The sequence below is a fragment of the Ambystoma mexicanum genome, chromosome 10, assembly GCF_040938575.1.
Source record: "Ambystoma mexicanum isolate Mex_15411 chromosome 10, UKY_AmexF1_1, whole genome shotgun sequence".
In the NCBI taxonomy this organism is placed as follows: Eukaryota; Metazoa; Chordata; class Amphibia; order Caudata; family Ambystomatidae; genus Ambystoma; species Ambystoma mexicanum.
In genome coordinates this window covers 1,154,823,865-1,154,844,867 of record NC_090932.1, presented here as the reverse complement: position 1 = coordinate 1,154,844,867, position 21,003 = coordinate 1,154,823,865, and the positions used below count along the sequence as shown (strand labels likewise).

The window sequence follows — 21,003 nt, the reverse complement described above, 5'->3', positions numbered from 1 at the left end:
GGACTTGTCAGGGAAACACCTTCATGTTTCTCACAGTACAGGGAAAAAGGTTCAGGGGCAGAAAAGTGTTCAGATGGATTTCTAGAATCTGGCCTGGTGGACAGATTTTAGGAGGCCACCCTAGTTTTAGTGAAAGGGTAAATCAGAGGTTAGCCAAGAGCAGTCAACGCTCTTCTCAGTGGAGTGCGAGCAGCGTCAGGGGTCCACATTCAGTCCACACAGTGAAGCACACAATTTAATTTAGACAGTAATGTATACAAATACAATATTTATTCTAGGAGGGCTTAAACACATGCAAACAAATGAAACTAGCAGGTGATATTATATACTTACATATATACATTCACCACAAGTTCTTAAAATGCTTTCACTGACACCATAAGAGGTAAGTAAATGAATGCAGTTCAGATGGAACCAAGGCACAAGTGTATTTCCCTAGCTTCATCAGTTCAATCCCCAAAATAATGGGACATTTACCCAAAAGTCACAGGAGCCACAATGCTTATCCCCAGAATGTATCTGTAGCAGGTAAGTTACATGTGTTCGTGATTGTTCAAAAGAAGAAATGCAACAAAGTTACTAGGTAAGTAAACGACCAAAGGGCAGTGGAATGCAATGGTAGGACACAAGGGGACTGGTTCCCAAAGTTATCCTATGAAGGACAGGGATGGCGGGGGAGACAAATGCTTTGCGTTTACTTAGCCCCTTGACACCTATTTTCCCCAGAGGATTTGATGGGTCGAGTGGGGGGGGGGGGTTGGTGATGTGTCCATGCACACTTCAACCCTTTGTTGACAATAACCTTGAAGATGAAGATTGAAAAGAGGTGGCTACCTCCCCCATTAAATAGTGAATACCATGGAATCATCAACCTAGCAGCTTGTCCCACCCTCAGCTGTGTATAAATTAAACCTGGGTGGAGCTAGAGCTTGCCCCACCTCACCCAGACTCATCCATATAGAATACGATCAATCCTGGATGTGTCCAGGCATGGGTTGGGGGGGGGGGGGGAATTAGTGAGGTTGTCACTCTGCATTTAAGTAGCCTTGCTTCATTCTTCTTCCCTATAAGACTCTAAAACTGAAAAGAAACGGACCCGCCTTGACACAAAGGGAAAGGATGAAAGCACAAGAGGACAGTCATTTTCATCAACTAATCTAGAAGAGCTTCTGATCCACACAAACATAATATGTAGACATTTGAGGCAAACATCACTAACAAGTGGTATACATGTGGGAGTCTTCTCATCACTGGACTGTTAAAATGTTGATCTTGAACATATGAACTCCAGGGCACACCCTGGCCTGGAGTTCATAGATTACAGATCAAAAGTCCAGGTAGGAGAAAACTCACATGCATATGTTTGCAATCCACCCATAATGCACTGTGTAACAATTTCTTACGTAACACTAAACATTTTTGTCCCACTTGTATTGCACGAAACATGGAAGGATTGAATTAATTATTCAGAACAGATGAGCCCTGCCATAATAATGTGTTGTCAGTCTGCCATTCATCATCTTTACCTTTCCCAGGCATGAGAGCTGAGATTGCCAAAAGCGGTGACGTCTCGACGTGGGAAAGAATGAACTGGCTGGTCCTGAGGGAGCTATTAGAATCAACGGTGAACCAGGTAGCTTACTCTGAAACGTAATGAGAAGCATAACCAAAGTCAGACAAACGATGTAGAGAACATGAAACAGAACATTTGACATAGGAATACTCTTGCAGAGTAAAGATAAACACTTCAATGACTGGTTTCTCTATGTCTGGGGTAAACAGAAGCCCAGATAGATGTAGGCCTGGCAGAACAAAGACAAACACCACTGCAAACAGACCAGGGAGCAAGTAGAAACGGAACATAAAAAACAATAGGGTGGGGGGATAGATTAATTGACACAGCAAAGCAAACCGGAAACATGCAAGAATGAGGCCAGGCAAACTAAGGAGAAACCGACAAGTGGAATTCCAGGGGAAACGGCTCAAAGACAAAAAATAATCCAACAGACAAAACAGGAACAGAATATGAAACATCGCAAGAGCACACATTATTAACCATTTTCAGCTCCATTTCCAACCATGAACGCAAATACTTCATACACCTCTAAATAGGTGTGCACAAATCCCAACAATTTGGCGACACACATGCACAAATACATACACAATATACCAAGCACTCATAAGCGCCCAACACACCGGTTTGTTATGAGATAAGACTCCGACTGCCGGATCCCAGGGTCTCTTCAAAAGCAGGGACAAGGCTTCGGCGCTTGCACCACCAGTCTTTGCCGTAGAAGATGCCAGCATTCGGTCAATCAGTGTTGGAATCTGAAGCAAAATAGTTCAAATGGTCACAGGAAGGGAAGAAAACACCTGCAGGGATCGAAGCTACAGGCAGCTATTTAACTCCTGAAGCCTTGAAGAGTCTGGCTAGCTTCACATCAACAGTACTAGGAGCTACTACGTACTCCTCAGGCAAACTGGGGTCAAACAAACATACCAACATGACATTAAGTCTGAATGCAAAGGAATGTACATATTCTGGGTTTTTACAAAGGTTACTGTCTGGAACAGAACTTAAGAAAGGCCACCTTGGGTGAACAGGGTTACACTTCTGAGGTTTGGCCCGCACTACCCAGAGGCGGCGAACCAATCCTAGGCCATGCAACATTCAGATCGTGCAAGTGCTGTAACGAGACGTTCATGGGGGAGGGGAGGTGGAGAAGTGCAGGGACTGGGTGGAGGGCCCTTGAGAAGGAGAGTGCCAGGGAAGGCCAGGTGGTCAGTGCCAGGGGGAAGCAGAGAGTGAAAGGGTCCACAACTAAGTGCAAGTTAAAGGGGCTAAAATGGCTCCAGGAGTGCAAGCCGGCGAGACAAGTCAAGTGTAGGCAGGGGTTCAGGTGAAAGTTATGGGGGTTAGGGGGGTTGATGGGGGAGGACAAGTGCAGAGGGATACTGGGCACGGGGGGCCTGGTGCCAATATGACTCGGGGAACAATGCCGCCAGTCTCAGGAGGAAGGTGACTAACATGGAAGGGGGAGGGTGAAGAAAGAGGAGTAAAAGGAAGGTCTTGATGAGCTTCCAGAACTTAAGGAGATCCGGCTCAAGTCTGCGAGGGGTAGGGGGGCCATTCCAGAGGGAGGCACCTGCAGAGGAGAGAGCTCTACCCCCCCCCGCCCCACTCTGTTTGGAAAAACATCTGATTTGCAGAGAGTTCGAGCTAAAGGAGAGAAGGGCTCTAGCAGGGAGGATTTTAGGGAGCCAATTGAGAGATTTAAGGGCTGGTGAGATGGGGTCCCTGGGCTTGAGACCAAGGATAAGCCTCGCAGTCCTATTCTGGATTAGCTGAAGGGGGCGAAGCGAGACATTTGGTAGATTGAGGAAGAGGCTGGAGAGAATCGGAGCTCTGGAGACATTGAGTTTCTGGGAGAAGGTGAGAAAGGGGAGAATGCCTCTGAGGAGGTGCAGCTGAAAGTGGGCCTTCTTGGCAAGGTCTGTGATGCGAGGAGAGAAGAAGAGAACCGAGTCGAAGACGCCAAGGTTTTTAGCTTTGCAGGAGGAGGGGTCCCAAAGAGGGTGGCCAGAGTGTGGTAGGGACAGAGGGAGCAGGGGTCCCAATAAGAAGCATCTCTGTCTTACTGGCATTAAGGCGGAAATCATTAGTACTGCACCATGCCTGAATAGCTGACATGCAATCGGGAATGAGAAAGGGGGTAGAGGAAGGAAGCTTGAAAGAGAGCCGAGTGTCATGAGCCCAATACTGACAGTAAGGAGAGAGAGTGGAGATCAAATGGGCAAGAGTGGCCAGGAAGATACTGAGGAGCCATGGCAAAGCAGTGATTGTAGAAAACTGCCAAGGCTGGAACAAGGGTGACAATGTTGTCCTTGATAGGAGTAGAAGAGTCCAACCCTATCTGGTACAAGTCACTCAGTTCAGATGGGTTACTGGGCCACCAGTGACCAGGGTTAGGCAGGGAAAAGGCGGGAAGGCAAAAAAAAAGTGTTAAAAAAGGAAGTAGCCAGCAGGACTCAATACTGTTTCAGGAAAGTAACAACGTTGGTCAAAAATAAGCACAGGGAGGTTTTGGGGAGCCCCCCCCAAAGGATTGCCCCAAGGACCAGTGTTGTAGGGCGTTAGGACTATTTTTCTACACGCTGGCCTGGGGGAGAGATGTATAGAAGGCCAACATATATTGTGACTGGGACAATTCTGGGAGCTGTAGCCAAACCAGTTCAAGGTAGCAGTGACGAGAGTTCTAGGTTAAGTCTAAAGAGGTGGTGAGCTTGTAAAGGGCCACAATGAGTACACACAATGGCAATCACAAATTACACTTAGTATGTATACAAATGCAGTTATTTATGGCCAAACACTATGAAAAATGACTAACAGGTAGATGTATCACACAACACTAATAATAGATTACATATATACAGTCACTAGAGTAGGGCATAATACAAATCAAACCCCACTAAAAGAAAGTACAAATTTGTTTATGCACTACAGGTCCACAGAGAATTAACCCCAACTTCTAAAGTACTTCCCTAAGTTGTCTGAGACCTTATGCCCAAAAGTTCAGGGCAAGTTCTGACATAGTTTGTAACGCTGGAAAAAAATGAAGCTAGGGTCTCTGGGGTCCAGTGAACGATTCCAAAGGCTAGAGGACAAGTTATTCCAACTAACAAAAGTGTCCCCAACTTTCAGAAGGCTTGTGTCATGATCTCTGCTTCCAAAAGGTCAGGGTTTTCCCAACTCCCTTGGAAGCAGATCCATAACCCAGGTTCCCAGTGCCAACCACTCCCAATTGGGACCTTTTGGACCCAGTCCTGGCGCCAGTGGCACCAGGCTCATAAATATGCCCAGTCCCAGCGCTGGAAGCGCCGGGCTCATAATGCTTGGGTGGACTTACCTGCAGCAGACCATGCTGCTTACTTGCCTGCCAGTTGAGCCTCTGATCCTCTTCTGTTTGGAACTACTTTTCCTGTTGGGTGGGGCAGGAGCCACTCCCTAGATTCAGAACACTGGAACTCTTCTGGAAAGCAGGAACTCTTTTCTTAGCTAGGCGTGGCTGTGGAAGGAGGGAACAAGTTACTTACCTGTAACTGTTGTTCTCCAGCATGGGTCTGGCATGGATTCACATGCTCATGAATATTCCCCGTCGTCAGGCTGGGAATCCTCGGTAAAGAAAAAACCAGTATCAGTTTAGTTTCTGATCTGTCTTTCGTAGTAATAACCAATCACTGGTCTCTGCGTCATACTGACCACAGCCAATGACTGCCCTCTACCTAAGCACCGCCTCTGGCAGCCATCTTCAGATTTGGAAGCACGTGAAGTGGCAGTATGACCAAGTGAAGAGCCGCAGAGGGGTAGGCGGGAGGGTTCGCATGTGAATCCATGCCAGACCCATGCTGGAGAACAACAGTTACAGGTAAGTAACTTGTTCCTTCTCCAGCATGGGGTCTGGCATGGATTCACATGCTCATGAATAAAGAATACATAGCAGTACACACATGCACAACCACGGGAGGTGGCAAAGGCTCAACATTAAGCATCACATCAACTCAACATTAAGCATCTTACCTCCTCACCAGGCTCACCTCAGGCGAACAGGTTGCGCAGCACTGCTTGGCCGACCCTGGACTCCTCCCTGGAATCCCGGTCGACGCAGTAGAATTTCGTGAAGGTGTGCGTCGACCTCCACGTAGCAGCCCTGCATATGTCCAGCAGGGGCACACCAGATAGGAACGCCGTGGTAGCTGCGATCGCTCTGGTGGAATGGGCTCTCGGACGGCCAGGCAGCGGTCGGTTTGCCAACCGGTGACAGCACATGATACAGCCGGAGAGCCATCTGGAGATGGAAGCCTTCGAGAGAGCCTTCCCCTGATTGACAGGTCCAAAGTTCACAAAGAGTTGTGACGTCTTCCGAAAACCCTTCGTGCGGTCCACGTAGAACTTCAGCGCTCTAGCTACATCCAGCGAGTGCAAAGTCCTCTCAGCCGGCGACGAAGGCGACGGGAAGAACACAGGTAACACCAAGGGTTCGTTGAGATGGAAGTCCGACGGTACCTTGGGCATGAAGGAGGGGTGCGTCCTGAGCACTACCCTCGTGTCGTGGAAAGTCAAGTACGGGGCCTTGCAGGAAAGGGCCTGGATCTCTCCCACTCGTCGTGCGGAGGTGATGGCCACAAGAAAAGCTGTTTTCCACGATAGAAACTTCAACGGGGCCGAGTGCAGAGGCTCGAACGGAGGTCCCATGAGCTTGGTCAGCACCACGTTGAGCTCCCACGCCGGGGCCGGAGCCTTCACCGGCGGGAACGATCTGAACAGTCCCTTCATGAACTCTTTCACCAGACGATGAGACCACAAGGACGTCCGCCCCGTGGTTCTGGTGTATCGGGAGATCGCAGCAAGATGAATCTTGATGGACGCGTGTGCCAGACCAGCTTTGGCCAGCGTCAGCAGGTACGGCAGTACTTGGGGAGCCGTAATCCGTAGAGGGTTAATCTTCTGTGCGCGGCACCAGACAGAGAACCTCTTCCATTTGTGTCCGTAGCATTTAAGAGTCGAGGACGCCCTGGCCTTTGCAAGAACCTCTCTGCAATCGGCCGGTATGTCGTATCCTCCAAACTCTAGCGCTGCAGGAGCCAGGCCTGCAAGTTCAGCGACTTCGGGTCGTGGTGGAGGATGGCGCCTCCTTCCCTGGAGAGTAGATCCGCGTCCGCCGGCAGCTTGATCGGCGAGGACGCTGACAAGTCCAGCAAGTCCGGGAACCATATCTGCCTCGGCCACGCAGGTGCGACGAGGATCATCCTGCACCGTGACCTCTTGAGCTGGTTGATGAGCCGGATTAGCAGAGGCAAAGGAGGGAACGCGTAGAGGAACAGGCCCTCCCAGGGGAACGAGAAAGCATCGCCCATGCTCCTCGTCTGGGGAAACCTGCTGGCGAACCTCCGGCACTTGGTGTTCGTCGCCGTCGCGAACAGGTCGATCTGGGGTGTGCCCCACCGTCGGAAGAGGCGATCCACCAGATCCTGCCGTAGTTCCCACTCGTGGCACGAGCGCAGCTCCCTGCTGAGTGAGTCGGCGATGGTGTTTTTTATCCCTGCCAGATGAAACGGCACCAGAAAAATCCCTTGGGCGACGGCCCAATGCCACAGGTCCTGCGCCTCCTTGGACAGCGCTGGGGACCTGGTTCCGCCCTGTTTCCTGATGTAAAACATGGTGGTGGTGTTGTCGGTGAAGATCCTCACCACCTTGCCCTTGAGGGACGGAAGGAAGGACCTGAGGGCCCAAAACACTGCACGGAGCTCCAGGACGTTGATATGCAGGGACTTCTCCGTCGGGAGCCAGAGTCCCCTTGCGTGCAGATTTTCGGTGTGCGCTCCCCACCCTTCCAGGGAGGCATCCGTGGTCACAGTCTCCCGGTGGGCTGGGGCCTGGAAGTCCATGCCCGCCGTCAGATGCGCGCGGGTGCCCCACCACCGTATCGCTCGTCGGAAGCTCTCGTCGAGCTTGATCCTTTCCTCGAAGCTGCCCGTCGTCTGGATCCAGCGCGCATCCAGGAATTCTTGCAACGGGCGCATCCGGAGCCTGCACATGGGAATGAGGTAGATGCAGGAAGACATCATCCCGAGGAGGGACTTGATGGACCTCACTTTGGCCGCGTCGGCCACCAACATCCGTTGCACCTTGCCCAAGATGGTCCTGGTCCTCTCCTCCGACGGGGAGGCCAGAAGGGACACTGTGTCGAGCCTCGCTCCCAGAAACAGTGCGACTTGCGCGGGCACCAGGTGGGATTTGGCGTAGTTCACGGAGAATCCCAGGTCCGTGAGGAGTTGGACGGTCCTTGCCGTGTGGACCACGGCGAGCTCCCTCGTCTTGGCGCGGATGAGCCAGTCGTCCAGGTAGGGGTAGACGTGAATCCCCTCGCGGCGCAGCTGCGCCGCCACCGGTGCGAGGCACTTGGTGAATACCCTGGGTGCCGACCGTAGTCCGAAGGGAAGGGCTTTGAACTGGTAATGACGCGCTTGGACCACGAACCTGAGGAATTTCCGGTGCCCCTTTAGGATGGGAATGTGGAAGTAGGCATCCTCCAAATCCAACGACGATAGGAAGTCTCCTTCCTCCAGCTGACCCAGGACGTGCTGGAGGGTGACCATCCGGAACTTTTGCGCCTTGATGAACTTGTTCAGACGTCGCAGGTCCAGGATGGGGCGCCATCCCCCCGTCTTCTTCTTCACGAGGAAGTATCTCGAGTAAACTCCGGAGCCCCGAAGTCTCTTTGGGACGAGTTCGATGGCGCCCTTCCTCAGCATCGCCTTTACCTCCAGGAGAAGTTGCTTCGGTGGGGGCCCGACCCCACGGCCGGTTCAATCCTGCTTGGACGCGGCCTTGCCGCCTTGACCTCCTTGGCGACGACGGCGGGGTCCGCTAGACTTGCCTCGTCCTCTGTAGGCCTCTTGCGACGACGAGCAGGCCGCTTGACGGTAGGAAGCGAAACCGCCGCCGGAACCTTTGGAGGCACCCTTGCCTCCGCTGCTCCGAAAGGGCGTCCGTCGTTGCTGCAGAACTCCAAGGGCCCGGGCCGTCTCAGTATCCGCCTTGATGGCCTGAAGGGAATCGTCCACTGTCTTCCCAAACAGATTGTTCCCGTCGAAGGGCATGTCCAGGACTCTGGTCTGGACGTCCTGCCGGAAGTCCGTAGCTTTGAGCCATCCACGACGTCAAAGGCAAACGCCGTTGCCCAGCTGGCGGAACCCAGTGTCGCCGATGTCCGTCGCCACGGTGATGGTGTGGTCCGAGGCCACCTCACCTTCCTGCAGGATCTCCAGGGCCTCCGCCCTCTTGTCGTCCGGCAGAAAATCCAGCAGGGGAGCTATCTTGTACCAGAGCTCCCTGTCGTAGCGAGCCACGATAGCCAAGGCGTTGGCCGCTTTAATCGTCGTCGCTGCCGACGAGATGACTCTACGTCCCATAGCATCCAATTTCCTTCCCTCGCCGTCCGGCGGGGAAGTCGATGTGGAGGCCGCACCCCCCCCCGCTTTCTTCCTGGCTGCCGCGGAGACGACGGAATCCGGGGTAGGCTGCGCCCGGAGGCACAGGGGGGCCGTGTCCGGGACCCGGTACTTTTTCTCGTACCGGTCTCTTCTAGCTGGCGTCGTGGAAGGGTTCTTGAGGAGGGAAAGGCCCTCATCCCAAATGTCGTCCAACAGAGGCACTGCGAGGACCGTCTTCCTCTTGGCCTCGCGCCGCTGATAAAGGAAGCCTTCCTTTTTCTTCTCCTCAGGGCAGAGTTGGAAAAGCTCGGAAGCCCTGGAGATCATGGAGTGGAAAGATCCGATCTCGTCGGGCGGAGAAGCCCTGGCGGGAGGCGACGACGGAAAATCCTCGTCGTATGCCTCGTCGTCCGTACCCGTCGCTGCCGTGTCAGTCCCCGTATCATCCCCTCGGGTGGACGGGGAGGAGGGCTGGACGGGGCGCGACGGTTGAAAAGGAGGTGGTGGATGGATCCTTCTTTTCTTGGTAGGGGGAACACCAGAAGGTCCCGGTTCTGGATCCCCCGACGGGAGAGGTTCCTCCGTCGGTAACGGTAGCCTCGTCCTTATCTCGGAGCATAAGGACTGTATGGCCAACAAAATGGCCGCCGAGTTGTCTTGCGGCGCTGGCAGAGGGGAGTCCGACGGGCGAGCAGGGGCCCCGTCGGTATCCTCGACGATGTCGTCGTCGTCACCTGCGTCCGGGTCCATTCCGACGGGCTGGCCTTCTTCCACGCCTAGGCCGTGGCTTAAGACCTCGATCAGCTCCTCTTCTGAGGTTGAGGCCGAATCTACGACGACGCCCTGCCCCCCCTTCTTCCCCACGGAGGGTTTCACGGGGGTCCTATCGATGGGCACAAAAGAAGACTCCCTCCGAGGAGGCAGGGAGATTCTGGGCCCCGAGGTCGCCACCACTGGTGCAGCCTCCACAGGCTGAGCCAGGGCCGCCGCGACCGTTTCGATAGAGGGCTTGGTCGGATGGATCAAGGCCTTCACCACCTTAGGTGCGCTCACCGCCTTATCCTTGAGGGAGGGGGCACTGCCACGCTCCTCCTCTGCCTTAGAGCTCGACCGGGGCCTCTCCAGGAGCTTCGCCGGGTGCTCGGCCTTCCTCTTACCCGACCCAGAGCGTTGGCTCGTGGTTGATGGTGCCGGGGAGGGTGCGCCCTGCCTGGCGCCCGTAGAGCCCGACCGTTCGGCGCTCCCAGTGCCAGCGGACTCGCGGTGCTTAGCCTTATGTTGGGCCCCCGTCGCCGGGGCGCCCTCAAAGGTCTTAGAAGACCGCTCGGATTTCTTCTTCTTCTCGCCAGACGGGCTCTTACCCTCCAGCCAGTTGGCGAGACGTTGATGGCGGTCCTTCATGGTCCGTTCCGACATGTTGCCGCAAAACGCACAGTCCTTCTCCACGTGCGTCTTGTCCTCATGAAGGCAGTAAAGGCAGAAAGAGTGTTCGTCCTCCTTAAAGACGTTCTGCAGCTGGCATCCAGGGCAGACCCTGAACAGCTTTCCGGGCGTCGAGCTTCCCTTCTCCTGGGCCATCTCCGAGACCGGGCCTGAGAAGCTTCTGGAGTCCTCCGAAGTGTAGCTCGACGAAATCTTCACCCTTGAGGGGCACAGACGAATCCGACACGGGTCCCCGTTGATCGGATGTAGGATCGGTGGAGCTTGAGGCTCTTTTGACCGAAAGAATCGAAGTTTTTTGTGAAAAAGCGCGAAAAATAGCACTAACGCTCGAGAGCAATAGCACGAGGATCCCAACACATGAACGTGCGGTAAAAATCTGAAGATGGCTGCCAGAGGCGGTGCTTAGGTAGAGGGCAGTCATTGGCTGTGGTCAGTATGACGCAGAGACCAGTGATTGGTTATTACTACGAAAGACAGATCAGAAACGAAACTGATACTGGTTTTTTCTTTACCGAGGATTCCCAGCCTGACGACGGGGAATATTCATGAGCATGTGAATCCATGCCAGACCCCATGCTGGAGAAACACCTAAGCACTACAGGAGGCTATTTAAACCACACCCGATGGATGAATCTTGCTTTGCGTTATTCTGCATCCTCTGCAGCAGAACGCTCATCGTGTCTTCTGCATCTGATCCTGGGCCTAAGGAAAAAGGCTTACCATCCTGAATCCAGTCTTCAGCAACACCTATAAAGACAAGAAAGAACAGGTTAGCATTACGGTCTTCAGTGACAGCTCTTCACTTACCTGGTCCATCGGCTGTCACCAACGCCTCGCGCTGCATTCCGGCATCTGAAAGACAAAACAAGGTGCGTTTAAAGACATTGGGGAACTTTAATACTCAAGTGCCATTACTCCTTTCCACATCTAACCCAGTGGGTATTCCGGCACCCTGCAGCCGCTCCGAACTTGTACCTGCAAAATAAAAAGACAGTTAGAGCGCATCGTGAAGCAGGCAACAAGCGCTTACTTACGTGCTTCCAGGCGCTTCTATTCATCACACGGGCTCCATCTTCAACTCACTTCAGCCCGTCATCCGCCATCGCCGGAACCCTGCAAAACAAGAGACATCATTACTAAAGACTTTAAAGACATTAGAATTACTCGAAACTTACCGTTCGTGCAGTAAACGACGGACAGCAGTCCTCTGAAGTCAAGAGGCCTGCTCCCCTTATCCAGTGAAGAAACTGGTTACAGCACCCTGCCCCGAGGCAGATGGAGAGCACAGCGTTCACTTACCTAAGGTGAGAGCGTTAACCTTTGGGGTTCAACAGGAGAAGAGAAAGGCAAGAAGAGAGAGACAGTCAATAACCCAGTTCCTTAATCCCATATTTTCTATCTGCAGACATCTTACCCTTCGAGTCAGACATACAGTGCACAGAGGTCCAGCCCAAAGAGCCAGCCGTGTGTTACACATCACCTTTGAAGATACGGTATACGCCCAGTCAAGACCGGCGCCTCTACAGGAATCAGGTGAGCGTTACAGCTTGCGCGAGCAAGCAACGGCAAAGCTAAAGTATTGTAAACGTTTTAGAATAGTTAGCAAAAAGTTTAAAGTGAGTTTAGGGACAGGTAAGAACCACTAACTCTAATCCAGATCGTCGCAGGACGTGCAGGTCAATGGAATAAGGTCCGAGGTTGCTTTTCCCGCTGTCAGCATCAGTCCTCGATTCGCAGGGGTTGCAGGTTCGAGCAGATCTCAAGGTGGTGTCTTTAGCTGCTGCAAGGACTTTCGGGTGGAAAATGCAGAAAAACACGATGCAGGACCCCTCTCAGGACTGGACTCTACTCAGTTAAGCCGTTTCGGACGGTGGTCACTGCAGCACGGCGATGCAAAGGGACTCACTTGTCGTGGTCAGACTTTCCCTCCCATCTCGAGTCCCCTTGGCGCTAGGACTTGGAAATTTCGCAGACTTAAGTCTTGTAGGACACGTTCCAGGCCTCAACCCGGAATGGCGACGTCAGCAGCATGGTATCCCAAACTCAGAGCTGGTCAGCCACAGGGCAGTCCTGGGACACTTACAAAGGGTCTTCTTCACAGAGTACTGAGCAGACATCAGGAATGGATGTTCTCTCCATGGGTCGCATCAGAGCAAGACAGAGCTCCTCCAGAACAGCAGCAGAAGTTGGTCGCCAGGCCTCCTTCAGACGGGTCGCAGGTCTCCTCACAGGTCTCACAGCTGGACAGGAGTCTTGGCTACTTCAGGTTTCTCAAGGATCTCTACAGAGTGGGTGCAGGGGTCCTCCTCTTATCCCAAAAGCCAGGTAAGGAACAAGTTACTTACCTGTAACTATTGTTCTCCAGCATGGGTCTGGCATGGATTCACATGCTCATGAATATTACCTGTCGTCAGGCCGGGAATTCTCAGTAAAAAAAAAAAAACAGTTTCACTTACAAACTGACTTTCTTCTATGAAAGAATCACAGAGCTCTGGGTCATACTGCCCCCAGCCAATGACTGCCTTCTCCATAAGCCCCTACTCTGGAAGCCATCTTCAGATTTGGTAGTACGTAAAGTGGCAGTATGACCAAGAAGAGCCGCAGAGGGGCAGAAGGGAGGGTTTGCATGTGAATCCATGCCAGACACATGCTGGAAAACAATAGTTACAGGTAAGTAACTTGTTCCTTCTATAGCATGGGGTCTGGCATGGATTCACATGCTCATGAATAAGGAATACATAGCAGTAGAACAGTACACAACCACGGGAGGAGGCAAGGCTCAACAGAAGCAAATACTCTCCTCTGGAACAGGCTCATCTTCAAGCAAACAGGTTGCATAGCACTGCCTGGCCGACCCTGGACTACTCTCTGGAATCCCCGACGACGCAGTAGAATCTTGAGGTGTGGGTGGACTTCCATGAAGCACATGTCCAGCATGGGCACGCCAGACAGGAATGCCGTCGTCACAGCGATCGCTCTGGTGGAATGGGCTCTTGGACGGCCGGGCAGCGGTCAGTTTGCCAACCAGTGACAGTGTGTGATGCAGCCGGAGAGCCACCTGGAGAAGGAACCCTTGGACAAGGCCTTCCCATGGTTCACAGGACCAAAGTTCACAAATAGTAGAGATGTCTACTAGAAACTCTTTGTGCAAGCCACATAGAACTTCGGCGCACAAGCCACATCCAGAGAGTGCAAAGTCCTTTCAGTGGGCAACAAAGGTTTTGGAAAAAACACAGGCAACACCAAAGTCTCAGAGGTGGAATTCCGACTGAACCTTTGGCATGAAGTAGGGGTGCGTCCGCAGCACCACCCTTGTGTCGTGAAAAGTCAGGTAAGGCTGTTTGCAGGAAAGGGCCTGGATCTCACCTACCCTCCTGGCAGAGAAAAGGCATCTTCCACAAAAGGAACTTGAGAGGGGCCTGATGCATAAGCTCGAAGGGAGCCCCCATGAGCCTCGTCAGCACCACATTGAGTTCCGACGCCGGGGGAGGGGCCTTCACGGACAGAACAATCGAAACAGTCCTTTGAGGAACTCCTTGACTAGACGGTTGTACGAAAGAGAAGATCGTCCTGGAGACCTGGTGTAGCGGGAGATAGCAGCGAGAGGCACCTTCATGAAGGCATGCGCCAGCCCCGCCTTGGCCAAGGACAACAAGTACAGAATAATCTGCGGAGCCGAGACCCTCAGAGGGTTGATATTCTGCATCCGGAACCACTTGTGCCCATAGCACTGAAGAGTCGACGATGCTCTGGCCCTGGCAAGGACCTCCCTGCAGCCTGCCGGCAGCACGTACCTTCTGAACTCTATGGCTGCAGAAGCCAAGCCTTGAGGTACAGCAATCCTGGGTCATCATGTAGGATTTTACTGCCTCCTCTGGCGAGCAGATCTGCGACCACCAGCAGCTTGACTGGGGGGAGGTGGGGGGAGGCCGGAGACTGACATGCTGAAAAAATCCGGGTAGCGAATCTGCCTCACCCACGCCGGGGTCACAAGGATCACCCTTCAGCAGCATGGTTTGAAATGATTGATGACAAGCAGCAGGTGAGGCAACAGAGGGAACGCGTACAGGAACAGACCTTCCCACAGGAAGAAAAAAACGCATCGCCCATACTCCTCGGCTGGTGGAACCTGCTGGCGAATCTCTGTCATTTGGAATTATTCGCCGTCGCAAACAGATTGATCTGGTGTCTGCCAAATTTGAGGAAGAGGCTGTCCACTTGATCCTGTCTAAGTTCCCACTCGTCGCAAGAGCGCAGCTCCCTTCTGAGGGAGTCGGCGATGGTGTTCTTGACACCCACCAGGTGAAAAGGAATGCAGAACATTTTTTGGGCAACGGCCCAGTGCCACAAGTCCTGCGCCTCCCTGGAGAGCTCTAGAGAACTGGTACCCCTTTGTTTCCTGATGTAGAACATTGTGGTGGTATTGTCTGTGAAGACCCTCGCCACCTTGCCCTTAAGGAACAGAAGGAACGACTTGAGGGCCCAGAAAACTGCCCGCAGCTCCATGACATTGATGTGGAGATCCCTGCCCTCCGGTAGCCACAGGTCTCTGGCGTGGAGACGTCTGTTGTGGGCTCCCCAGCCCTCCAGGGAAGCGTATGTGGTGACAGTCTCCTGGTATGGGGGGGGCTCTGGAAATCTGGGTTCCCCCCCGGCGATGTTGGAGTGCATGCCCCATCACCTTATCACTCAACGGAACACCTCATCGAGAACAATCCTGTCTGCGAAGCTTGTCTGCGAAGCTTCTGGACACCTGGATCCACCGAGCATCGAGGAATTCCATAAGGTGTTACATCTGCAATGTGCAGATTCGGATCAGGTAAATGCACGGCGACATGCCGAGCAGCGACTTCATGGTACGCACTGTGGCTACCTTCAGTGCCAACAGCCATTGCACCTTGCCCAGCATCTTCTCTTCTGAGGGGGCCGCCAGGCAGGCGACAGTGTTGAGCCCGGCCCCCAGGAATAGTGCGTTCTGCGATGTTATCAAGCAGGACGATAGTTTACGGAGAACCCCAGATCCGTCAACAGCCGGACGGTCCACTATGTGCGTTTGACGGCTACCTCCCTGGACTTGGCACGGATGAGCCAGTCAATGTACAGGTACACATGTATCCCTTGTAGATGCAGATGGGCCGCCACTAGCGCCAGACTTTGTGAGCATCATGGGTGCAGACTTTAGTCCAAAGGGAAGGGCCCTGAACTGGTAGTGCCTTCCCTGTACCACAAAGCGCAGGAATTTACGATGCTTCTCGTGAATCGGGACGTGGAAGTATGCGTCCCCCAGATCCAGCGACAAGACTCCTCCTTTCTCCAGTTGGCAGAGCACGTGCTGCAACATGACCATCCTGAATTTTTGGAACTAGGTATTTGTTGAGGCGTCACAGGTCTAGAATGGGCGTCCAGCCCCAATCGTTCTTTACCATGAAGTATCTGGAATTGACTCCGGAGTGCCGGGGTCGCTTTGGAACTAGCTAAATCACCCCCTTGCTTAGCATGGCCCTTACTTCCTGCAGGAGCTGAGGGATGTGCTGCTCCTGCCGGGCCACCAATGGTATCCGCAGACAGTGTGTCCGTGGGCGAGAGCGTCCAGCACCCATCGGTCGGTGGAGATCTTTTCCCACTCGCTGACAAAGCCTGACAGCCGGCCTCCCACTATGGTGCAAGGATGGGGAGCCCGACTTCCCAGCCGGTTCAATTTTGCTTCGGGGCCTGCATGCCACCTTGGGAGCGACGTCGGCCACCTTAGAAAGCCTTGGAACGGCCTCTGTAGGCGTCGTGGAACGGGAGGGCTGGCGGTACAAAGCCGATCCCCTGCCGTAACCCTTCTACGACCTGCTGGAATTCCCTCTCGAGGCACGAAAAGTAGGACGATGTTGCTGAGGCGTGCCAAGGGCGCTGGCCGTCTGTGTCGGTCTTAATGGCTTGCACTGATTTGTCGACAGCCTTCCCAAAGATAAGTGCGTTTGGGGAAACCAGGTATGAGGGTGCTGTGGCTAGAATAAGTGAGGAGATAATATATTTAATATGTTATCAGCTGCAGACTATGGAACTCTAGGCTAGCCCTGCCCTAGCATAAGAAAACAGATAACAAGATTGTTCCAACACAAAATGACTGCTGATAGTGGAAATCTACTTTGTCAATGCGGGAAACCGCGCCTCTTTCAGTCTAAACATTTGTAACTAGTATTAGATTTAATAATTCACCTTAAAAAAGACTGATTAGGTCGAAACACGTGTCAGCATTGTTAATGTTTACCAATGACTGTGGCATAAACATTGATATTTCCACTCACCTACGTTGATCAGTACTGTTACATAACCTGCTATGCAAACATCAGCGCATGTACTTGGAACAATCTTTTTATCGGCCTTCCCAAAGAGCTTGTCCACAATGAAGGGCATGTCCAGAACCATCGTCTGTACATCCTGCCGAAGGTTGGTGGCTTTCAACCAGCAACGGCGGAGGCAGACCCTGTTCCCCATTTGCCTGAACCCCGTGTCTGCGATGCCACCTGGCCCTCCTGGAGGATCTCCAGCACCTCGACCAGTTTATCGTTGGGGAGAAATTTCAGCAGATGGCCATTTTATACCATATCTCCCTGTCGTATCTGGCCAAGATCGCAAGCGCATTCGCTGCCTTGATTGTCGTCGCCGCCGAGTAGATAACCTTCCTACCCACAGTGTCCAACTTCAAATAAATAAAAAAATGTAATAAAATGTCATCCCCTCGCTGTCCGGGGCAACAGAGGCTGAAGATGAGGGATTAGAAGACTTCTTCCTCGTAGCCGCCAAGACCACCGAGTCCAGGGAGGGCTGCGACTGTAGGCACTTGGGTGCACACTCTGGCACCCGGTACTTCTTTTCCAGCCTGTCCCTCTTTGTCGGGGCGGAGGCCGGGTTTCACATCGGGGCCAGGCCCTCATCTCAAACGTCTTCCAGGAGAGGCACCGCCAGAATGGTCTTCCTCTTGGCCTCACGACATTGGTAAAGGAAAACTTCCTTTTTGGTCTCTTCTGCCATCATTGTCCGTAGTTGCTGTGTCTGTCCCCAAATCCCTAGGGGTGGGGGGCATGTGCGGTGGTTGATGAGGCGGCGTAGGGTACCGTTTGACCTCCTCCATGGCATCCTCCTCCATGGCATCCTCCTCCATGGCATTCTTGTCTCTGGCATTTTCTCCACCGGCTTGGCCAAGGCCTCCCACCTCGCGGTTAGGGTCACTCTGGGCACTGCCGGGGTCCCCTGGACCAGGTCAGCCCCTTTCACCTTCGAGAGGGCGGCCACCACCAGCTCGACCGTCGAGGTTGACTTTGCCTGGACTACCTGGGCCTTCAGGGGCAGGTCACACACTTTTCCCTGCACCTTGGTCTTCTCTGGCTTCTCCCACAGCTTCCCCGGGTTAGCCGATTTCCTCTTCGAAGAGGAGCTGGAGCGATGACTGGAGATGGAGGCAGATGGTGAAGATTAGCATGCCCTGCTCGTCGCAGGACCCGCTTGCGCGGCAAAACCAACTGAAACTGACTTGCGGTGCTTGGCCATGTCTTGGAACCCCATGGATGGAGTGCCCTCAAAGGACTTAGAAGCCTGCTCTTCGGGCCGGCCGGTCCTGGGTGAGGCATGCCCCGGATGGCTGCACAGGGTAGAGGCCTTGGCGTTGAGCCATGCTGTTAATCTACTGTGATGATCCTTGACGGTGTGCTTCGAGAACCCAAGGCAAATTTCACTTATTCGCTTACTCCTGCACTGCACTGGCCAAAGCTCGAAACTGGCAAACTTCAATTTCAGTAGCTGTTTCGCGTTTCGCGTTTCAGCTACTGCACTGGTAACAACGCTGGTCCTGGCTGGTAAGGTAGACTGTCCTTGCTTCTTAGGTCCTGCACTTCGCTCAAGTGGGTCAGGCTCGGTCGGTCCGACGTCGTGGTAGTCCGGAGGATCTTCCAAACACTTTTGGCCAGCTTAAAAGTAATGCACACAATCTGGTGTCCCTCTCCCGGGCTCTATGGTTTCCTGCAGCACTCTGAGGAAATGCAACCAGCTCCGGGATGGGTGTCCAGGTGGCTTACTTGGGAGTTGGTTGGTCATACCAACTCAAAAGGGAGAAGTCATCCTTAGCAGGGCTTCTCTGTCGATGTGAACTTGCCGATTCAGACCTGCAGCAGGGCTTCACCGGGCAAACCAACGGTCCAGGAGTTGCAGCAGCCGTCCGCTTCAAGCTCTTCTTTGGTTCCTTCGTTCCAGTGGTCGACTGCCTTCCAAGCCGAGACTCGCCTTTTATTCAGTTCTCTCCCATTCATTCCAGCCTAGCTGCCACTCACCCAGCAGGGTGGCTATCCTTGCCGGACAGTCAGCCAGCCAATCAGCACAGAGTGCATTTGGGTCTCCTAGGAGACTAAGCACAGGGAGCTTCGGGCACCACCCACACTTCCTGCCTACCCCAGACACTCTGGACCTTTCCACAAAGAAATGGCGAAAAAAGAAGACCAGGACTTGTTTTTAGCAACGATAGCTGGGTGCCATCTTGAAAAACATGGCTCCCAATATTTAACGTTACCGAAGCTACGAATAGTTTGCGGTTCGGCAAAAATCATGATAGTTCATTGTAAAACCACTGCCACCAGCCATTCTGAGAGGAAAGGGTAACATTTGACTGTTGCATGAGTAACTAGACATAGGGGGATACTAAGTAACCCCTCCAGTACTATTGTGAGATAGGGTGTGCTGGGTCTAGAAATTCACAGGGCTAAGTGAAGTCCATTTCACGCCACTGTTCTGGAAACAGTAGTTGATATCAGAGAAGGTATTTAAACCTTGGAAAATCTGAAAGACTTCCCTGTGTCACTGCACTGAAGGTGCTTCGTGACATAATTGTAAAAGATGATGCCTATGGAGTTGGTTAGACTCCATAACCAAAGAAAACACAAGGGTAAAACACACATCAAAAGACATGAGAGAGTGGGAAAAAGGCTCGCACTCTCCAGGTAAAAAAAATCAAGGCCTCAAAATCCAGCAAAGTTGCTGGGGGTCTCTAAGGTGAAGGGAATTAGCACATTTTTGAGAATTCTCCCCAACACTGGAATCCCTGAAGAAGACCATTCTGAATATGGTTGAAACACGTGTCGGCTTTTTGTCTTGTTTGAATAACAATTAAAATTTTATAAAATTCTAATAAGGTTACGCTTCTTGAAATTATGAAGGCTATTATATACTATGGATTGTGACGCAAAGGGGCAGTTCATTTTCTAGATTTAATCCAGTCCTTTTTTGGATAAGGATTTGTTCCAACCAGGCTTAGAAATGTGTAGGGAGGCACTGTTGCACTTTATGTCTTAAAATGGAGGCAAAAGCCTCACATGGATGGCACACATTAAGACTTCTCTTCGTGATTTAGGCATAACTGAGTTGTGGTCTAACCCAAGGGGCAGCTGTTGATCTGTTCTAATTAAAGCTAAAACCTCTGCCAAGTATATAGCTATGGAACACCTTTTTGCTGATGCCGATTAAGTAACCAAGGCCGTGAATATATTGCACATAATAGGGAGTTTGGTTTTAATCAATATTTAGAAGAAATCAGTTTGCCTTTCGAGAGATCATTGTATATGCGCTTGGGATTGGGCATTTTCCGAGTAGCTGCGCTTGGGATTGGGCATTTTCCGAGTAGCTGCGCTGACACATGTATGGTGCATCACAGCATCAGACCTATCTGGGGGAATGCAAATGAAACACTTTTGCATTTTTTCTTGTTATGTGAAAAATCTCAAAGGTTGAAATGATTTAAGAGAAGCTGGAACGTGTACCCTAAATTCTGCAATGTTGTTTTCAATCCATTATTTGTCTCCCCCAGTGACCTTCGCTAGAGCCTGTTAAAGTTATTGCACGTGGCTGTTGAGAAATATGTTTTAAAATGTACTACTGGGGAAATGTCAGACCCCAGTGTTTTACTTATTAAGGCAGCAAGCTTTGCTCTCCTTGTAATTTTTATGTTTGATCATCTCTAACTGCTTTCAAGGAAGGCTACACATCTGAACATGTAGGGTTCTTTTTTTGGATGAAATATATATTTTATTGTAAACTTGAAGGTTGTATTACCGAATACAAATATCTTTGATGATGATAATAATGGGCAGATGTTCGTTAAAAAAAGGCCTGGACAGCATTGCCAGAAAGTTGGACCCCATGTTAATTTTGTTTCAGTTGCCTCCAGTTGAGGCGGAAGCACAGAATGGTACTGCATAGGAGATGCATGTTTTGTGCGAGAGGCATGATAAGATGTTGGAAAAGAGCCTGGCCTCCAACAAGCAAGAGTGCCTCATAAAGTGCGTGAATTGTATACAATGGAAAAATAGACCCAATGGACCAAGGGGGGCCCCCTAGGGATTTGAAGATGGAATATAACCCCTTTAGGACATCATAGAACAGGAAAGACCACAGAGACCGAAGGTTTGAGAAACGAGAGTTGGAACACCTGCAGAACAGGTAATGCGGGTTTCCATGAGATACTGAAATGACCATATCGGAATAGAACACCCTCTATAACATACTGCAGCCACAATAAGGCAAATATGTTGG

The 21,003-nt window shown here is 52.0% G+C and overlaps 1 protein-coding gene across 4 annotated transcripts in view; it reads right to left on the bottom strand.

Annotated features, from left to right (window-relative positions):
• Window positions 1-21,003, bottom strand: part of KANSL3 (KAT8 regulatory NSL complex subunit 3) — a 1,222,374-nt gene that overhangs the window by 916,402 nt on the left and 284,969 nt on the right. For all 4 annotated transcript variants that reach the window (XM_069619075.1, XM_069619076.1, XM_069619078.1 and 1 more), the window contains 2 exons: window positions 2,197-2,328; window positions 1,527-1,643 (listed from right to left, as the gene is read on the bottom strand). In XM_069619075.1, coding sequence (XP_069475176.1) covers window positions 1,527-1,643; window positions 2,197-2,328 — 249 coding nt within the window. The remainder of the gene's footprint in view (window positions 1-1,526; window positions 1,644-2,196; window positions 2,329-21,003) is intronic.